This window comes from Polyodon spathula, chromosome 21 (assembly GCF_017654505.1).
Source record: "Polyodon spathula isolate WHYD16114869_AA chromosome 21, ASM1765450v1, whole genome shotgun sequence".
Taxonomy (NCBI): domain Eukaryota; kingdom Metazoa; phylum Chordata; class Actinopteri; order Acipenseriformes; family Polyodontidae; genus Polyodon; species Polyodon spathula.
This window is the reverse complement of record NC_054554.1, coordinates 18,770,167-18,787,206: the sequence shown is the minus strand read 5'-3', so window position 1 is coordinate 18,787,206 and position 17,040 is coordinate 18,770,167. Positions and strand designations below refer to the sequence as shown.

General features: G+C 39.5%; 1 protein-coding gene across 4 annotated transcripts; it reads left to right on the top strand.

Moving 5' to 3' along the window:
- Nucleotides 1–8,594: 8,594 nt before the first annotated feature.
- LOC121296353 (serine/arginine-rich splicing factor 2-like) lies at nucleotides 8,595–12,628 on the top strand. Of its 4 annotated transcripts, none has more exons than XR_005947052.1 (4): nucleotides 8,595–9,157; nucleotides 9,591–9,919; nucleotides 11,479–11,584; nucleotides 12,229–12,628. XR_005947052.1 is itself a non-coding variant. In XM_041221816.1 (3 exons), the coding sequence occupies exons 1-2, from the start codon at nucleotides 8,802–8,804 to the stop codon at nucleotides 9,910–9,912; spliced, it is 648 nt and encodes a 215-aa protein (XP_041077750.1). In that variant the 5' UTR covers nucleotides 8,595–8,801; the 3' UTR covers nucleotides 9,913–9,919; nucleotides 11,479–12,628. The 4 variants fall into 4 exon arrangements, 2 of the variants coding, with proteins under 2 accessions (XP_041077750.1, XP_041077749.1); XR_005947053.1 differs by adding an exon at nucleotides 10,540–10,649 and having other exon boundaries at nucleotides 11,479–12,628; XM_041221816.1 differs by having other exon boundaries at nucleotides 8,595–9,127; nucleotides 11,479–12,628.
- Nucleotides 12,629–17,040: the final 4,412 nt, after the last annotated feature.

Genomic DNA, 17,040 nt, shown 5'->3' with positions numbered 1-17,040 from the left:
CAGTGACTATAAGAAAAGGCAAGATACTTGGAGTTGGAAAGGAATTTTTTTTTTTTAACTCTGGACTGCAGTTCAATGTAAAACATCTACTGTTGATTTTGTGAATGGATGGAGCAACGTCAACATTTGCACTGACCATTAAAAGTACAACCAGGTATCCTTGTTTTGAATTATTTACAGGTTATTGAATAAACAATGTAACTTGACTTCGATTCATCTGATGTCAGTATTTGATGGCTAGTTGTAATTAGTAATGTTAAACTATTGTACTGTTGGAATGTATTTTCTATTTTGGCCAGATTACAATATTTACACTAAGATTATGTTATAAATATTATTTGATAAAATATTATTTTATTCTGAATACACTACAGCACAAAAATTATTTGGTGGTTTGCGCGATATTATGCTGCTGTTGCTTTAATTGGAAGGGTACACGCGCTGTGGCGTTGCTTATCATTGAGTTCTGTATTTCAGTTCAGTAAACAAAAGGGAAAACTTGTGCCTAAGGAAATATAGTATTGAACGAATAAATCTCGTCTTGGACGTTGTCTGTACACTTTGTGAACCCGGCTATATTTTACCAGCTTACACTGTTATGCTGTCTGCTTGGGTGCACACGCATTTGCCTTTTACTCTTGGTAGCGTGAGGGATCAGAGTTAGCGTAATCGAATACACAAAGAGCTTGCACCCTGTGTATTCAACTAAGAAACTATTCCAAAATCCTATCCCTAATCCTAATAATAAACACTATTAAAACAATATTCATAATACATAATAATAACAATCCTACTTCGAGTGATATCGCTTGTGTAGCTTCTCTGAAGTCAGCGCAAATCTTGTTGAGTGATACCAACGAGTCCTGGAAAGATTGTGAATGGCATTTTTGACCTGCACACATTGGATTTCAAATAAACAAGTTAGACAATTCGATGTAGTATCTGGGTATCCATCGGGGTATCTTACTGTGAGACTTGATATGATGTAAATGAAATGTTGAATTCACAACAAATAAAGCTGCTGTTTTCTGCAAGTGTGGGAAACTGACGCCAAACAAAACGTACTTTTTCTGTTATAAATGAAGCATCCACTATAAATGTTCGTCTTCATTTTTTTTTTTTTTTTTCATAATTACATTCCTTATGATTTATTGATGTCAGCGCTTTCCTTTTGGATTATTGGTTGCTTAGTTCTAGAAAACCTGATTTGTAAAAGATGTGCCGCGGGAACTCTACCAACACAGCACTTCGGTATGCAGTCTCTGATTCTGACTGTACAACAAATATGACGCGCGGCGGGAAAGTTAGAATTAGTTCGTAGTTATGTTTTTTAAAAAATGGTTTGTAAATTAATTTTATGCTTTTTGACACACTGGCCCTTTATCTATCTATCTATCTATCTATCTATCTATCTATATATATCTATATATATATATATATCTATATATATATATATCTATATATATATATCTATATATATATTAAATATAATACCGTTAAATGTAACCGGCCCAGTCGGGCCTGTGGTGCTGCATAACTACCGGCCAAACTGCGCTCTCTACCGTTCGAGGGCCAACGAGCCATGGTTAATGTCCAACGCTGACAGGTATCTCTGCTGACAAACAGGACACAGAACGATCTTATCAAAGCTTCAGGTACAAATGTCAGAGGAAGTATCCATCTAAGCCAAAATATTTTCAATTTTACTTGATGAAACAACAGATGTGTCTCACATAGAACAAGTGTCTTTTGTTGTTCGTTATGTACATGATATGAAAATAAGAGAGGTTCATTCAAGTGTATGATGTTCAAGCCACAACTGGTAAAGAATTGGAAAATGTAGTTTTGTCCCTTCTTGAAAAGAATGGCCTAAACATTGACAACATCAGAGGCCAAGGCTATGATGGGGCTGCCAATATGAGTGGACCTTACAAGGGACTGCACTCTAGAATTCTCCAACCGAATGAAAAGGCTCTCTATGTACACTGTTATGCACATTGCTTACATTTGGTGCTAGTAGAGTCTGCTAAGTCCTCATTTTATTTCATTCTTTAATATGGTAGAAAAGTTATATGCGTTTATTTCTACTTCAGGAAAACATCATGCTACTTTTTTAAAGAACAAATTGGCTACGTACCCTGGACAGCCGGTTCATGAGTTGAAAAGGCTGTCTGACACCCGCTGGGCCTGTTGTGAAGTGGCACTTAACACCCTAAAAAAGATCTTTGCTGCGGAGGTACAGTTCTTAAAAGACATGTCGGCATGCAATCCACTTGACCCATGTGCTGGAGATGTGGTTATGCTTCTTGGAAGTATTGATTTGAATTCATCCTTTGTTTACAAATTACAACACCAGTTTTTATGGAAACAGCAATGCATCAAATTCACTTCATTTGCAAAGTCTTGATCTTTCATCAGCTTACAACACGGATGGAGTGATGAAAAGAATACAGTTACTAAGAGCAGATGAATTCAAGAAGTTATTTGAAAATGCTGTGCTAAAAGCAAATGAGGTAGAAATTGAGGTTCCCACAGAAATTCCTGGCCAAACAAGAAGATGAAAAGTTCCTGCTAAGTACAAATACAGTTCCCCTTCAGCTGAAGAAGATCATTCATTTCAATCCTTAGAGTATTACCGTGGTAAGGTTTATTACTCTTTCCTTGATATTATGATGAATGAATTAAGAAGAAGATTCAAAGGGGAAGGTGGCAGTCACACTAGTAAAATTCTGAGATCCCTTCACTGCCTTAGTTCCATTACATTGGAGAGGGATGCCTCAAAAACTTCCAAAGAAGCTATTCAGATCATTTGTCAATTCTATGGCTTTAATGAAGAACAGGAAAAGCTTTTAACAGAGCTGAAAGTGTTTTGTTTTGCATATTCCTGTCCCAAGAATAGTGTGCAAGAACTACTGAAGTGCATTAAGGAAAATGAACTTTACAATGTGTTTCCCACTCTGTGTGAGTTTCTCAAAATATATGCAACTTTACCAGTATCAGCAGCCACTGTGGAGCGTTCCTTCTCAAAAGCTAAAACTTATAAAAACTAAGCTGCGCAGTCTTTGCAGGGAAGACAGGCTGTCAGACCTGATGCTGCTTGCCATTGAGAAGAAGGTCCCGCTCCCTGAGCCTGTGGCCATGGAGCTATGTCTCCTGTCCAGCATGCTGCTGCAGATCTCTGGTCTCCAAGGGCAAGCTCTTGGGTGGAGCCTGGCTAGCTTGATTGTGCAACGCGGTTACCTGCCGGGACACCCCACTGTCTACGAGCCGAATTGCTCCCTCCCCATGCTCCCACATGGGGCAGATCGAACCACTGGAGAAGTGTAGGTATTTTCTCATGCGTGCTTGGCAGTCCTACGTTGACGGAGGATGACCTCTCACCTGCGCCAAGGTTTGCGAATGGGAGTAGTATTAAACAACGAAGTGATGACAACAGACGCCTCCAACTCTGGTTGGGGGCAGTCTGGGAAGGCAGAGGAGTATGCGAATCCTGGCCGGACCACTGGACATCCCTGCACATAAACATGCTGGAGTTGCAAGCAGTTTCTCTTCCTCTCCACCACGTCCTCCCAGTGCTGAGTGGTACACATGTGTTAATCTGGATAGACAACACAACAGTGGTGGCATATGTCAACCACCAGGGTGGCCTACAGTCCCCGGGTTTTCATCACATGGCCTTCAGGCTATTGACACGGGCTCAGAGGAACTTGCTGTCCCTACAGGCGACGCATATTCCCGGAGCGGTGAACTGGGTAGCAGACCTCTCGAGGGAGGTTCCCCTTCCGTCAGAGTGGCGACTCCACCCTCAGGTAGTGGAGCACATTTGGGAACGATTCGGGAGGGGTCCAGGTCGATCTCCTCACCTCAGCGGAGACTACACACTGCCCTCTGTGGTACTCCCTCCACTGCTTAGGCGGTCCACTCGGCCTTGACACCCTAGCGCACGAATGGCCCAAAGCGTTTTTTCTCCAGGCCTTTCTCGAAAAGGTCCGGTTAGAGGAGGTGTCAGTTCTCTTAGTGGCCCCCAGGTGGAGCAGGAGAATTTGGTTCTCGACCCTATGCCAGCTGTTACACATCCAGCCCTGGGAGATCCCACTGTGCATGGATCCTCTCAGTCAAGCGAGAGAACCGGGCAGGTTCCGACTATGGGTCTGGCCCCTGAAGGGACCGTTGGTTAGCCTTAGGGCTATCAGGTATGGTTGTGGGTACTTAACAGAACTCTAGGACTGTCTCCACTAGTTCTTTGTACATCTATAAGTGGAGGTATTTTCAAGCTTGGTGTCTGGCTAGAAGCCATGACCCCATATCTTACCCTATGCCAGTCATCTTACAGTTTCTGCAAGAACTGCTTGATGCTGGTAGGTCACCTTCCACTCTGAAGGTGTATTTCATGGATATCTTTGCTTGCCATGTCCGCGTAGATTCGGTGTCTACGGGTGCGCTTTTCTTGGCTACCCGATTTCTTAAAGGAACTCACGATTACGCCCTCCTAGGAGGACTGTTCTTCCCGAATGGAGCCTTGATATTGTACTGGAGGCTTTCACGAAGGCCTCGCTTGAGCCCATACACTCCATAGAGTTGAAGTACCTGTCTATAAAGACAGCCTTCCTCGTGGCTATCACCTCCGCTAAGCTGGTCAGTGAGCTGCAGGCACTGTCTGTGCACAGCTCCTGCATGCGTATTTGCTAGGATGGCAGCAGGGTGTTTCTGTGCACCAACCCTGCTTTCCTCCCCAAGGTGATTACAGCCTTCCACATTAATCAGTCTGTGGAACTGGAGTCCTTCCATCCATCTCCATTTGCTTCAATGGAGGATGAGATTGAATTTCCTCTGCCCAGTGCGGGCACTGAGATGCTACGTGCATAGGACAAGAGCCCTGCATCAATCTGACCAGCTCTTTGTCTGTCACGGGACACGGACCCTAGACAGACCCTATCTAAGCAGCGTCTGTCACATTGAATTGTGGACAGTCTCGACTGCGTATGATGGGGCTGTCTTGCCCCGCCCTTACCCCACCCTCCACTAGAGAGTAGGCTACATCTTGGGCCCTCTCCAGAGGGTTGTCATTGTCTGATATTTGCATCATCCTGGGAAGGGACCTATCGGCAGCTCTGATATAGAGAGCTCAGCGATACCTACCCAAATGGGCAGGCGTATCCCATACGCAATGTCATTGGTGGTCATCTTCTCTTTCAGGGAACCAGGGTTACGGTAAGTAACCTAACGTTTTCATAGACTTGTCGCCAAAAGTAAACTTTAACAACTTGATAATTTCAGTAAAATACAAAATATATTACTTGCACATAGTAAAACGACATAACTAAGGTTTGTAGTTTGTGAAGCATAACACACTGCTAACTGATAGAAAACACATAACATACAAAAAGTAAAACGAGGCCTCGTACATACCTGTAGCTGTGAAGTGGCTTTGAAACACTGCATGTATACTTAGCCAAGATGGCGTATCTATTTACACACCAAAAGGACATAACGTCCTATCTAAGCCTTCTATAGCTATGCTAAGCACATGTTTCCGTGACTATTATATGGTACTTGCGCTCCATTTTAAGCGAGTGGAGTTTACACAGCACTATTCACTCCTACACAGCAATCTGCTATTACCTGTGAATCTTGCCAGTTTAAATGTTGAACTGTATTCCTTCCTTGGTTTCCGTTAACCATTTAACATTTAACCGTTATTAATCTGTGAATTCACTACCAACATATACCCCATTATTAATCAATGAATACACTACCAACATATACCCCGTTATTAATCAGTGAATATACTACTAACATGTACTATATTCAGCTTCAAATACATCAGGAAAATGCTCTTTGTACAGTATTGTAGTTTTGGTGTTCAACTTGGCTCTTTTGTTAGTGAAAGTACTACTGTAGTAACAGTACCTGGCTACAGTTTTAAATTGTTACTTTTTTGTTCTTTTTTGTACAGTGTTTGTGAATAAGACTACAGTTAGGCTGCAGTACAGTAGCTAGTAGGATGTTATGTAGCAATCATATGTAATTGCATAAAAAGCTCCAATGTAATGGCAGATAATTTATGAATAATTAATGCTGCACTTTAAATAGAAATGTGTGATTATTTTGTTGATTTCAGAAAGAAAAAATAAATAAAAACATCAAGGTGAAATACAGTAGCGTCTGTGTTTTATTTCTGCACATTTACTATGGAAATAGCTCTAATTGTCCACTCCATGGTGCAAGTTACATAATTTGTTCAATTCGAATTTTGCAAATCTCAAACTATTTGTATGGTCCCCAGAGATTTGAATTAAGCAGAGTTCACTGTACATACATTCAGCTCTTAGTGAAGTGGTTAGTTGTACAAGTCAAGATGCATTCTGCCTCACTTCTGAAGAATAACCCACAAATAGTTTAATTGTTATAGATTGATGAGTACCTATTTTGTTATTATCTTCTTTAATTGTTGTGACCAGGACAACGTAAGATGTGACAGCATGATATTGGTGCTCAAATCTAAGCCTGAGCGATACATTTTCTTGTGCGGCCCCCCCATCCCATGCAACCTCCGGAAATTGGCCCTCCATCACGAAAACTATGGGAACCCCTGCTTTAGAGGATTCTAAGTTAGTCTAACTGTTTCTGTAGGCTAACGATTTATAGTACCGTACTAAGTGGAACAAATGTGAAAAATCCCAAAATGTATTGACAACCTTTGTAACTGAACAATTCATAATCACAAATCCATGTACCTATATTTTACATATAAAACACATATTTACAATATATTTGTGTAGCGTTGGAATGAGTTTAGTGACATTATAACAATGCAGAAAGCGATACCCCCACACTGATCAAATCGCTTCCACAGCGAAAAAATGATCGCTCATGAAACAGCAAAATATTACAATTACCGTTGAAAGGATTTATTACAAATATCATTAAATAATTGAGAATATATTTAAAGCCGTACAGTAATTATGTATTACCCACATGGGACAGAATTGCAATACTGAATATGTGAGTAACATATTTTTAAGTTATATATAACAGGCTATATGTATACTTGTGTCAAAGTATGCTTTTAGTAATCAGTGCTAGATATTAGTAGGCTGTAGCATGGGGTAGGGGTCAGAACTGGTAGGTGACGCAATACAACAATATTGATACACTAGTGAGGGGTCGCATCTGCTTTGTACAGATCGGCGCTGTGCTAGAGGTGCAGGGTTCCATCTCTGTCTGCAATGCATTTTCCTTCTTTTTTTTTTTCTTTTTTAATACTAATATTGTATTCAATGTTTAGATTACATACAACACCAAACAAGTTTGTCGGTGCTTGGGGGGAGGTCTCAATGGGGTAGTTCAGTACTTGTTGTGCGTAAATACCCTTTCAAGTTTAAAATTTAAGCATGACTAAATCTAAATAAATAAAATTTTATTAAGAGGTTAGGTTTCTTAAAAAAAAAAAAAAAAAAAAAAAAAAAAAAAAACCCAAACTTTTAAAATATAATTTGTACCAATCGCTCAGACTTTGAGCACCGGCCCTCTTCAGTTCCTGTTTGGAAGCACACCAAACCAAACCACAATCCTTAGTAGTATACTGAAGCTGGAGATCAGCTAGTCCCCAACTTTGTTCCGTTTCTTTTTTCGTTGCAATTGATATTAAGTTAGTACGCAGCTGGGGATGATCCCGAAAGAGTACCGTACTAACTGCAAGTTCGTTGCAATTGACCCAGCGTCATTTAACTTCTTAAATTACAGTTTAAATTCTTTCAGTTTGCAGCAGACCCCAGTCAGAATAAGAAACAGGCGAATAAAAAGCCAACTTCAGCCTCACGTAAACCAGCAAAGCAAACAACAACAAAAAAAAAACTGCCATAAATAATTAAGGGTGTTCGGCTACTTTTACTCCAAACGTTTATTTCGTTTAATAACCGGACAATTTAGTTGGTTACATTTTAAAGGGATCGATCTAAAAAAAAAAACGTACAAATACATCTAATTATCTAAGTTAGCGGTTAAATTTTCAAATTATTATATATATATATATATATATATATATATATATATATATATATATATACACACACACACACACACACACACACACACACACACACGTACCATTTGAATGCGTGTTATGATGACTCAAAATAAGCGTGTTTCAAATTCCCCAAGCCTTTAATCACGAACTCTTTCTAACTTTGAATTGTTATAAGGCAACGAAATATGTAAAATAAATGCAGCATGATATTTTAATAATTTAATAAATATAGGCTAACAATTACAAAAAAGTACATCATAATTTAACGCTACATTTCTCAGTTGTAGGATATTGTATGAAACTTTCTGAAAAAAAAACCTAAATATTTTTTAAAAAAAAATAAAGTGTAATCTAATTTAAAGTACTTCCTGGGTCATATCCGGTATTATTGTACTACATTTTTTTCAAGTAAACACTAAAACATGAAAAAGTTTTATTTTGTAAACATTTATTACGGATTTCCATATAATTTTCGTGTTATTCTGCTAATCTTTCTTATTTTTGTGACCAATTAATTAGTTATTTATTAGTGTTCGAGACCCTATAAATATTGAGATTGCGGCGCAAGAAAGCGCCATTTTGCAGAGAGGCAGCTGGTGTGTCTTTGTTAACGTGCGCGTATCATAGCGCTCGGCGTGGTTGGCTAGGGTCGTAATTTTCAAGTTAAAATTAATTTACAGTTTAAGAACATTGAATGTTCATTTTTTAACATTTATTTTGATTTTCAGGTCGACATTTTTCTTCAGTTTGTATTGTATTATCAGAGGTAAACATGAGTTATGGTAGGCCACCGCCCGATGTTGAGGGAATGACTTCTCTCAAGGTGGATAACCTGACGTACCGCACCTCGCCGGAGACCTTGCGGCGGGTTTTTGAGAAGTACGGGCGGGTCGGGGACGTGTATATTCCCCGAGACCGCTACACTAAGGAGAGCCGCGGGTTCGCCTTTGTGCGGTTCCACGACAAGCGTGATGCAGAGGACGCGATGGACGCAATGGACGGCGCGGTGCTGGATGGGCGGGAGCTGCGCGTCCAGATGGCCCGCTACGGACGGCCGCCTGAGTCACACCACGGGCGCCGAGGAGGCCCGCCACGAAGGTATGGGAGCTCCGGGAGGAGAAGCAGGAGGTAAGGGCGCCGGGGTGGGCGTATTTAATGCGGGGCTTCAGACTCTTATCTGGGATGTGGCGGACAAAGGTAGAGGGATTTTGTTTTTCTGGTAGTAAACTACAGTCTGAAGCGCTAGTTTAGAACGTTACGGTTTGCTATTTCAGTTGCATTGTTGTGTGTGTGCATAATTAGTATCATATTATGCGTCATTTGCATAGTTTTTACTCCTAATTCAGATTCGACATAATGCTATCAGAAAATGGCTGCCATTGAGTTGAGACCTCCATCGTGCACAAATATTAATTTTAGGCACGCCTTTTAAGTCCTTCTGGGTTGTGATGGTGGTGTTCGTTATTGAAACACATAGCGATGCAACTGATGCAGACTATCGTTAACCTTAATTTTCACTTGGAAGTGAGTAAATGTGGTGTGTGTTTTTTTTCCCCCCCAGTCCTCGACGACGCAGACGCAGTCGCTCCCGAAGCAGGAGTCGTTCAAGGTCCCGCAGCCGCTCGCGGTACAGCAGATCAAGATCCCGTTCCTACTCCCGCTCCAGGTCTCGCTCCAAAACTCGTTCCCCACGCAGAATCAAGTCCAAATCTAAGTCAAAGTCTTTGTCCAGGTCTAAGTCAAAGTCGCGGTCCAGGTCTAAGTCCAAGTCCCACTCCAGGTCCCGAAGCCGCACACCAGTCTCTGCCAGAAACTCCAAGTCCAGGTCGAGGTCCAAGAGCGTGCCCAAGTCTCCAGAAGAGGAGGGAGCAGTGTCCTCATAACTCAATGGTAACTAGAACATGGTGCTGTGTTGCAGCCTAAAATAACATGTACTTTAGTCTGATCATTAAAGCATGAAGTTATTGTTGTGTATTGGGGTGATTTCAAGGGAATTAATGCAAACTGGTATTGTATTGCTAGAATTTGTAAATATATGCCTATTGTATAGTCATTCTTGTGCTTTTTTTTTTTAAGCATGACATTCAGCATCAATTCCCCTGCCTGTGAAACCACTTGCAATACCAGTGCTCTCCAACCTGTTTGTGCCCAAAGGGCTAATGCCACTCTGCAGTACACATTTGAATAGCTAAAGAGAGGCTTCTTTACTGATATGCCAATTGTGCCAAAACTTTTTGGTCAGTACAGTAATCATGGCACTCAATTTTTTTTTGTAATAAAGGGCCTCTAATTTCTAGGGAAGAAGCATAATGTCCCAGAAGTGACGGGTTGGAGAATGCTGCCCCCAATATGTATCTTGGTTTTCTATTTGCCCAAACACTTAAGAATTGTATAGTTTATCCTCCTTGATGTACAATTTAGAACACTTTAAAGGAGTGCATTTTGTGCAGTGTTGAGACTGATTCGGAAGTAAGAAATATTCACCAAAAATGTGGAATTTTCTCCTCAAGCTGCTGTTTCCTGTTTGCAAAAAAGGAGTTTGGTGCAGTTTGTGCAGAGTTAGAGATTGTGTGATCCGCCCTGGGGCCGCCTCCTGCTGTTGGGGTATGCTTTGGAGCAGGTTGGTCAGAAACAGTAATGAGTTGGTGTTGTGGTATGTGTGCTGGACAATGGAGAGAAGCCTTGCATTGTCCTGGTCATGTTTTGTTCATGATCTTGGGCTCACATACTTAAAACCACAGGGGGAAAAAAAAAGGTTTGTTTCTTATATTTGGGATTAATTCAACTGCTTTAGCGAAATACTTCTGTTAAAGCTTAGTGTTTCCAGTAGTTTCTACAGAAAATACCAAAGCATGTAATGCAACATGGTTGGGTTGGGCCCTGCACTGTTTTGATAATTTTGCTTTTGACTGGCTCATTTTCGCCAAGGACAACAACATTTTGTAAAGTACTAGCTGACCCAAGAGTTTGTGTTTTTGGTAAATTCATCCTTTAACTGTAGTTCTTGTGGGGATGATGCTTGCCTACCAAACTATTTGGAGGCAGTTGCTTATTGGAAAGAATTGTATGAAGTGGCAAACACAAACCTGAACCTTTTTAATGTTGCCGAGTAACTGTCTGGCTCCCACTAGCACACCTGATCAAAATATAATGTTTTGGCTTTGTGCCCTTTGCTAGTCTTGAGTGTGGTGAAGACCCCATTCCAAAGAACAGTTTTAAACATTCTTTGTTGTCAGCCAGAAATCTGGCACTCTCACCACTTTCTAGTAGTATTTTAGAATGTGCTGAAAAGCTAGGTGCTAAACCCACTCTGTAAGAAGTGGTGTAATTCAGATTTGGCCCAGACAAATGGGAAATACCACTGCAAATTCTGCATGACTTCTGCAGTTGTAGGATGTTAACTGGTATTGTTGATTTACTCCAACTTTTTTTTTTTCTTTTACTTTTAGACTTCTTGGATGAACAACCAAAGCCAGTGAAGGCGTCCCTTTGAAAGTAAGGTCTCTCTGAAAGTGACAGAGATCCCCACAACAAACTGGCTGATAAAAAAAAAAGGTTATTATTGTACCAATTTATGGCCTATAAAGATTTAAGTTTTTTTTTTCCCTTCTGCATAGAAAATGAGGTTAATTTGTATGTGCCATCTTGTTCCAATTTCTAAGCATTTAATAGGAAGGACAACAGTTTACATTTTGGGATTGTATAAGTGAGGTAAAGCAAAAACAATTGAACTGTATTTGTTGCAAGTGCTTAATCCAGTGCTGTGGTTTCCTTAGTTTAGTAATTAAAGATTTTAAAACTTCCATAATGGAAAACCTGAATTAGTTCAGTAGTATAATAAAGGTACACAAGCAGTATTTAATTTTACTTGCTATTGCTAACTAATTGAGACCACAGTTGCTTTGAGAAGTTGGAGTGAAGACTAAAATTTGCAATTCTTTTGCTACAACAAGTAAGGTTTTACAATTTAGTGGTAACAATCAACCAGTTGCCCATTACAGTCTACTGACAGATTAAGTGTTGGTTTTAGAGATTTTTAAGACATTAGACTTTTTATTAAAAAATCTTGGTATAGAGTCTAAAATACTATATGATCTGCAGTAGTTGCATTTGAAACCCAGCACAGACTTTGATTTTATTTAATGTTTAATCTTATTTGTAATTCTAATCTTTTCTCTTGTGTATTTTTTGTGCACTAGGCGCAGTTGTGTAGCAGTTGTATTGCTGGTTAGCTGTTAAGGTGGCGTGTTGCAGTGCAGAGTGCTTGGCTGTTTCCAGTTTTCTCCTGATTGCTCCTGTGTAACGATGCCTTGGCGTGCCGGTTTTATTTTTTATTTTAATCTGGTCTGCTGCACTTCCTGAAACCAGGGTCACATGAGTTGTGTTTTTTTTTTCTTGTAAAATTGGAGCATACAGTGAGCACATCTAGCCATTTGTTACACACCTTATGGTAATAGTAGCATTGAGTACATTCAACTGTAATTGCATTTAATAGACTGCACTTGGTACAATCCTTTTGTAATTTGTATATTCTGCTAAAATTTCTGTACTTGTAACCACTGTTCTGTGAATGCTAATAAAATCTTTTCTTTTGGTGTACATATGTTTTGTTTAACTATGTGGTCAGGAATTCCACTCATATGTGAGCATTGGGAATCTGCATCCCAAATCTGCCCTTGCTATGCAAGGAGGTGCAGATAGGGTGGTTTTGCTCATTCTGTTCCATCCCTTACAGAATACCAAATTACATTTCACGTAATATACACTGGCAAATTGCTACTGTATTAGATGCAGAAGGAAGATTCTGCCTTAAACATTTGGGATACCAAAGCATATAAACAATGGTACTAAACTGCTTCCAGGTGTGACTAACAGGTGCTTCATAGATTGTTTAACTAGTTACATGCTTTTATAAGTTGTTTATTTTAAATATGCCTAGGGATTTGAGGTGATTAAGTTGTGGATCAATTGCTAATCCAAATATTGAAATATGAGTTACAATTAAGTATGTATCAAACTGGGATTGGGGTAGTGTCACAAGTTAGTCCCACAATCCTTTTAACTTCAGTGATCCCAGGGTGATTACTGTATCCATTGTTCACATGCCAGTGCACAGCTTTGAAACATTCCATGGACACAACAACATTCCCCTGTGACAAAACACAATATGTATACAAAGATGCCAGAATAAATAAATAGGTTTCTTGAAAAGAAGTGACCTGTCAACTTCATGAGGTTTCCATTGTCATTTTTCAAATAAAAGAAACATGTAGGTATATGCCCCATTGATAAATGTAATGCTACATCTATTATGATTAAACTTGGTTAGCATGTAATGGAGTGGCAGAATGTTGGAATGTACAGTGCTGTGAAAAAGTATTTGCACCCTGTCTGGTTTTTGACACAGTGTTATCAGATCATCAACCAAAATCTAATACTAGATAAAAGGGACTCTGCATGAACAAGTAACACAATTTTGATAATAAAGAAAGTCTATGCAATACCCACTGCCCCTGTGAAAAAGTAATTGCCACCTTTAGCAGCAATAACTGCAACCAAACTCTTCCTGTAGTTATTGATCAGTCTCTCACAGTGTCATGGAGGAATTTTGGCCCACTCCATGCAGAACTGCTTCAATTCTGACATTTGTGGGTTTTTGAGTATAAACTGCTCATTTGGGGTCTCAATGGGGTTTAGGTCTGGACTGACTAGGCCATTCCAAAACTTTAAATTTATTTTTCAACCATTCTGATGTAGACTTGCTTGTGTGTTTTGGATCATTGTTTTGCTGCATGATCCAGCTGCGCTTCAGCTTCAGCACAGGGACGGATGACCTGACATTCTCCTGCAGAATTCATGGTTCCTTCAATGATGGCAAGTCATCCAGGTCCTGATGCAGCAAAGCATCCCCAAATCATGACACCACCACCACCATGCTTGACCGGTTGTATGAGGTTCTTACTGTGGAATGCAGTGTTTGGTTTTTCCCAGACATAACGGGGCCCATGTTGGCCAAAAAGTTTCACTTTTGACTCAACAGTCCATAGAACATTGTTCCAGAACTCTTGAGGATCATCCAGGTGCTTTTTGGCAAATTTGAGACGGGCATTCATGTTCTTAGTGAGCCGTGGTTTCCGCCTTGTTACTCTGCCATGAATCCCATTTTTGTCCAGTGTCTTTCTGATGGTGGAGTCATGAATACTGACCTTAGCTGAGGTGAGAGGCCTGCAGAACCCTTGATGTTGTTCTATGTTTCTTTGTGACTTTCTGGATGATTTTATGCCTTGCTCTTGGAGAGATTTTGGCAGGACGGCCACTCCTGGGAAGATTCACTACTGTCCCAAACTTTCTCCATTTGGACAGTATGGCTCTAACTGGTGTGGTGGAGCCCCAGAGCCTTAGAAATGGCTTTGTAACCATTTTCCAGACTGACAGGCATCAAACTTTTTTTTTCCGCTGGTCTTCAGGAATTTCGTTTGATCATGGCATGATGTGCCAATAGAACCTGTATGCTGACAACTTCACTGATGGTAAGGGCCAAAGTTAGTCAGATTTTTATTGGGGAGGACTAGCCCAAATCAGGCCTGATTGTTAACCAAAGTATTCAAACAGCTGAGCCTAATTAAACCTTTAATTCGGTTGAGTTAACTAGAGGGGGGCAATAACTTTTTCACACTTGAAGATTACATGTTTGATTACCTTGCACACCAAACAAATGAAAGTACCACCAAACTTTGGTGTCATTTTTTCTGTCAGACTCCCACTACATACTACTACAACTCTCAAAAAGATCTGACCAAATACAATATGAAAAATGTGCAAAAATGCAGAAAATCAGACAGGGCAAATACTTTTTCACAGTACTGTATGGAGATGTCTGCACTTAAGTATGCAATTTTTTACATATATTGCTAGAGAACCACTTGTATAGCTGTGATGAAACGGTAAGGACATTTTTCAGCACAAAGTTGAGTATCGAAACCTGGGGATAAAAAGGTTTATGAACATACGTAATGCATACACTTTGCTTTTATCTTCAGAACTTGCAAGGAATAATTTCAAGTTACCTTAAAAAAAAAAAATTAAAAAATAAAAAACTGCTCCCCTATCAAATTATTTTTTTGTAATTTGAAATTAGTTTGCTAATGCCTTGACTGAGCACAGAAAAAGTGATAGATAGATAGATAGACAGATAAACAGCAATTTCAATCAGAATCACTCGGAATGATTGCAAACCTCATAAAATAGTAAGGGAATAGTAGTGTTTTCTGACTGGGACATTGCTCGGTATCACAATCTAGGTCATTTCATTCTATAATATGCTTGTCTAAAGCATAGGCTCCAATAAAAACCCCAAAATATTGAAAAGTCCAAACAAACTTCCCAGATACACTCTGCTTTAAGAAATAATTTCCCATCGATTAATGAAACTTTCAATGTATATTTTTAACAGTTTTATTTATTTTATTTTTTTAATGTAAACTTTATTGGGTTTTCTCTTATAACATTGAAATATACCAAGCAAAACAATTAGCAGAAAGAAAATGATGAGACAAACAATGCACAAACAATACGATATAACATTTGTTCCCTTTAAAACAGAAAGGACAATAAAAATAGAAAAAAATAAATAAGTAAAACAACAGTGCATCTTATCTACTCCCCCTCAAAATTACTTGCCCATTCCCCATTATATTAGCAAGATCATTAGGGAGGAGATTTAAGAAAGGATACCAGGTGGATAAGAATGATTCCTCATCCCCTTTTAAAGCTGCACTGTCTTTCTAGGGGGAGAATTAAAAAAAAAAAAAATATACCATTGGTTAGTAGTTGAAGGGATATCTTTGATCCAGTTGATTAGTATACATTTTCGGGCAATAAACAACAATTTTGTCACCAGCTTTAACTGAATTGATGTCAGCCCTATTATGCCAGACGTCAGTCCCAGGAGAAAAAGCCAAGGGTCCTTCTCTAATCTGCAGTTTAGCATTCTGTCCAATTCCTGTTTTACCTCATTCCAGAATTTAGCTATCAGTGGACAAGTCCAGAATAAATGTATATGAGTCCCAGAGTTATTTTTACATTTGGAACAGGCAACAGAGTTATGTGGGTTAATTGTATGAAGAACATAGGGTGTTGTATATATGCGATGCAGAATCTTGTATTGAGTCTCCCTTGCCCTATTACAAATAAAAGTGCTTCCTACAACACTCATAACCTCCCCCCAGGATTCTTCATCAAGGGTGCCACCTAAATCCTTTTCCCAAGAAGTAAGCACAGCATTTATACTGCAGTAAACTAATGAGTAAAAAGCTGAAACAAAGTTTTTTGAACTCTTAGTTTTTAATAGAAAGGTGTCAATGGGAGTTAACACCAGTAGTCCTGGAGAGAATGAGATATTAGAATATTATTCTAATTTATATAATAAAATGCCTTATCTGTAGGAAGCCAAAAAAGTGTTTGGTAGGGATGTCAAATTTCATTCTGATCCCATCAAAGGACATTAACGTGTCACCTGACACCCCTATGATGCCAAAGATGAAAAACACTATATTTTATACCAACTTATTTTTAATTAGAGGCACCAAAGCTGAGGAGAATCCCTTTCTACTGATAAATTTAGTGATGTCTCTCCATACCCTGACAGAGTTCTGTACTAGTGGATTATTCTTTATTTCAGGAGTGATTTTGTCCTCATACTAGTCAACACACTAAGCAATGAGAATGGTGAGGAACACGCTGAGTCCATATCAACCCATGGGGACTCTGAGTCATTGCGGATCCACTCTGAAATAATGGGGGCATGGCAAGCCCAGTTATAAAACGTTAGGTTTGGTAGAGCCAAACCCCCTCTCTCAGTTGGTAGCTGTAGTTTTTGGATTTTAAGTTTTTTCTGTGCCAAATACATTTTGAAAAGTATTTAAGTCCACTACAGCCTTTTTTTATCAGGTATAGAGGAAGCATCTGTAAAGGATATAGAAGTCTTGGAAGGACATTCATTTTGATAATAC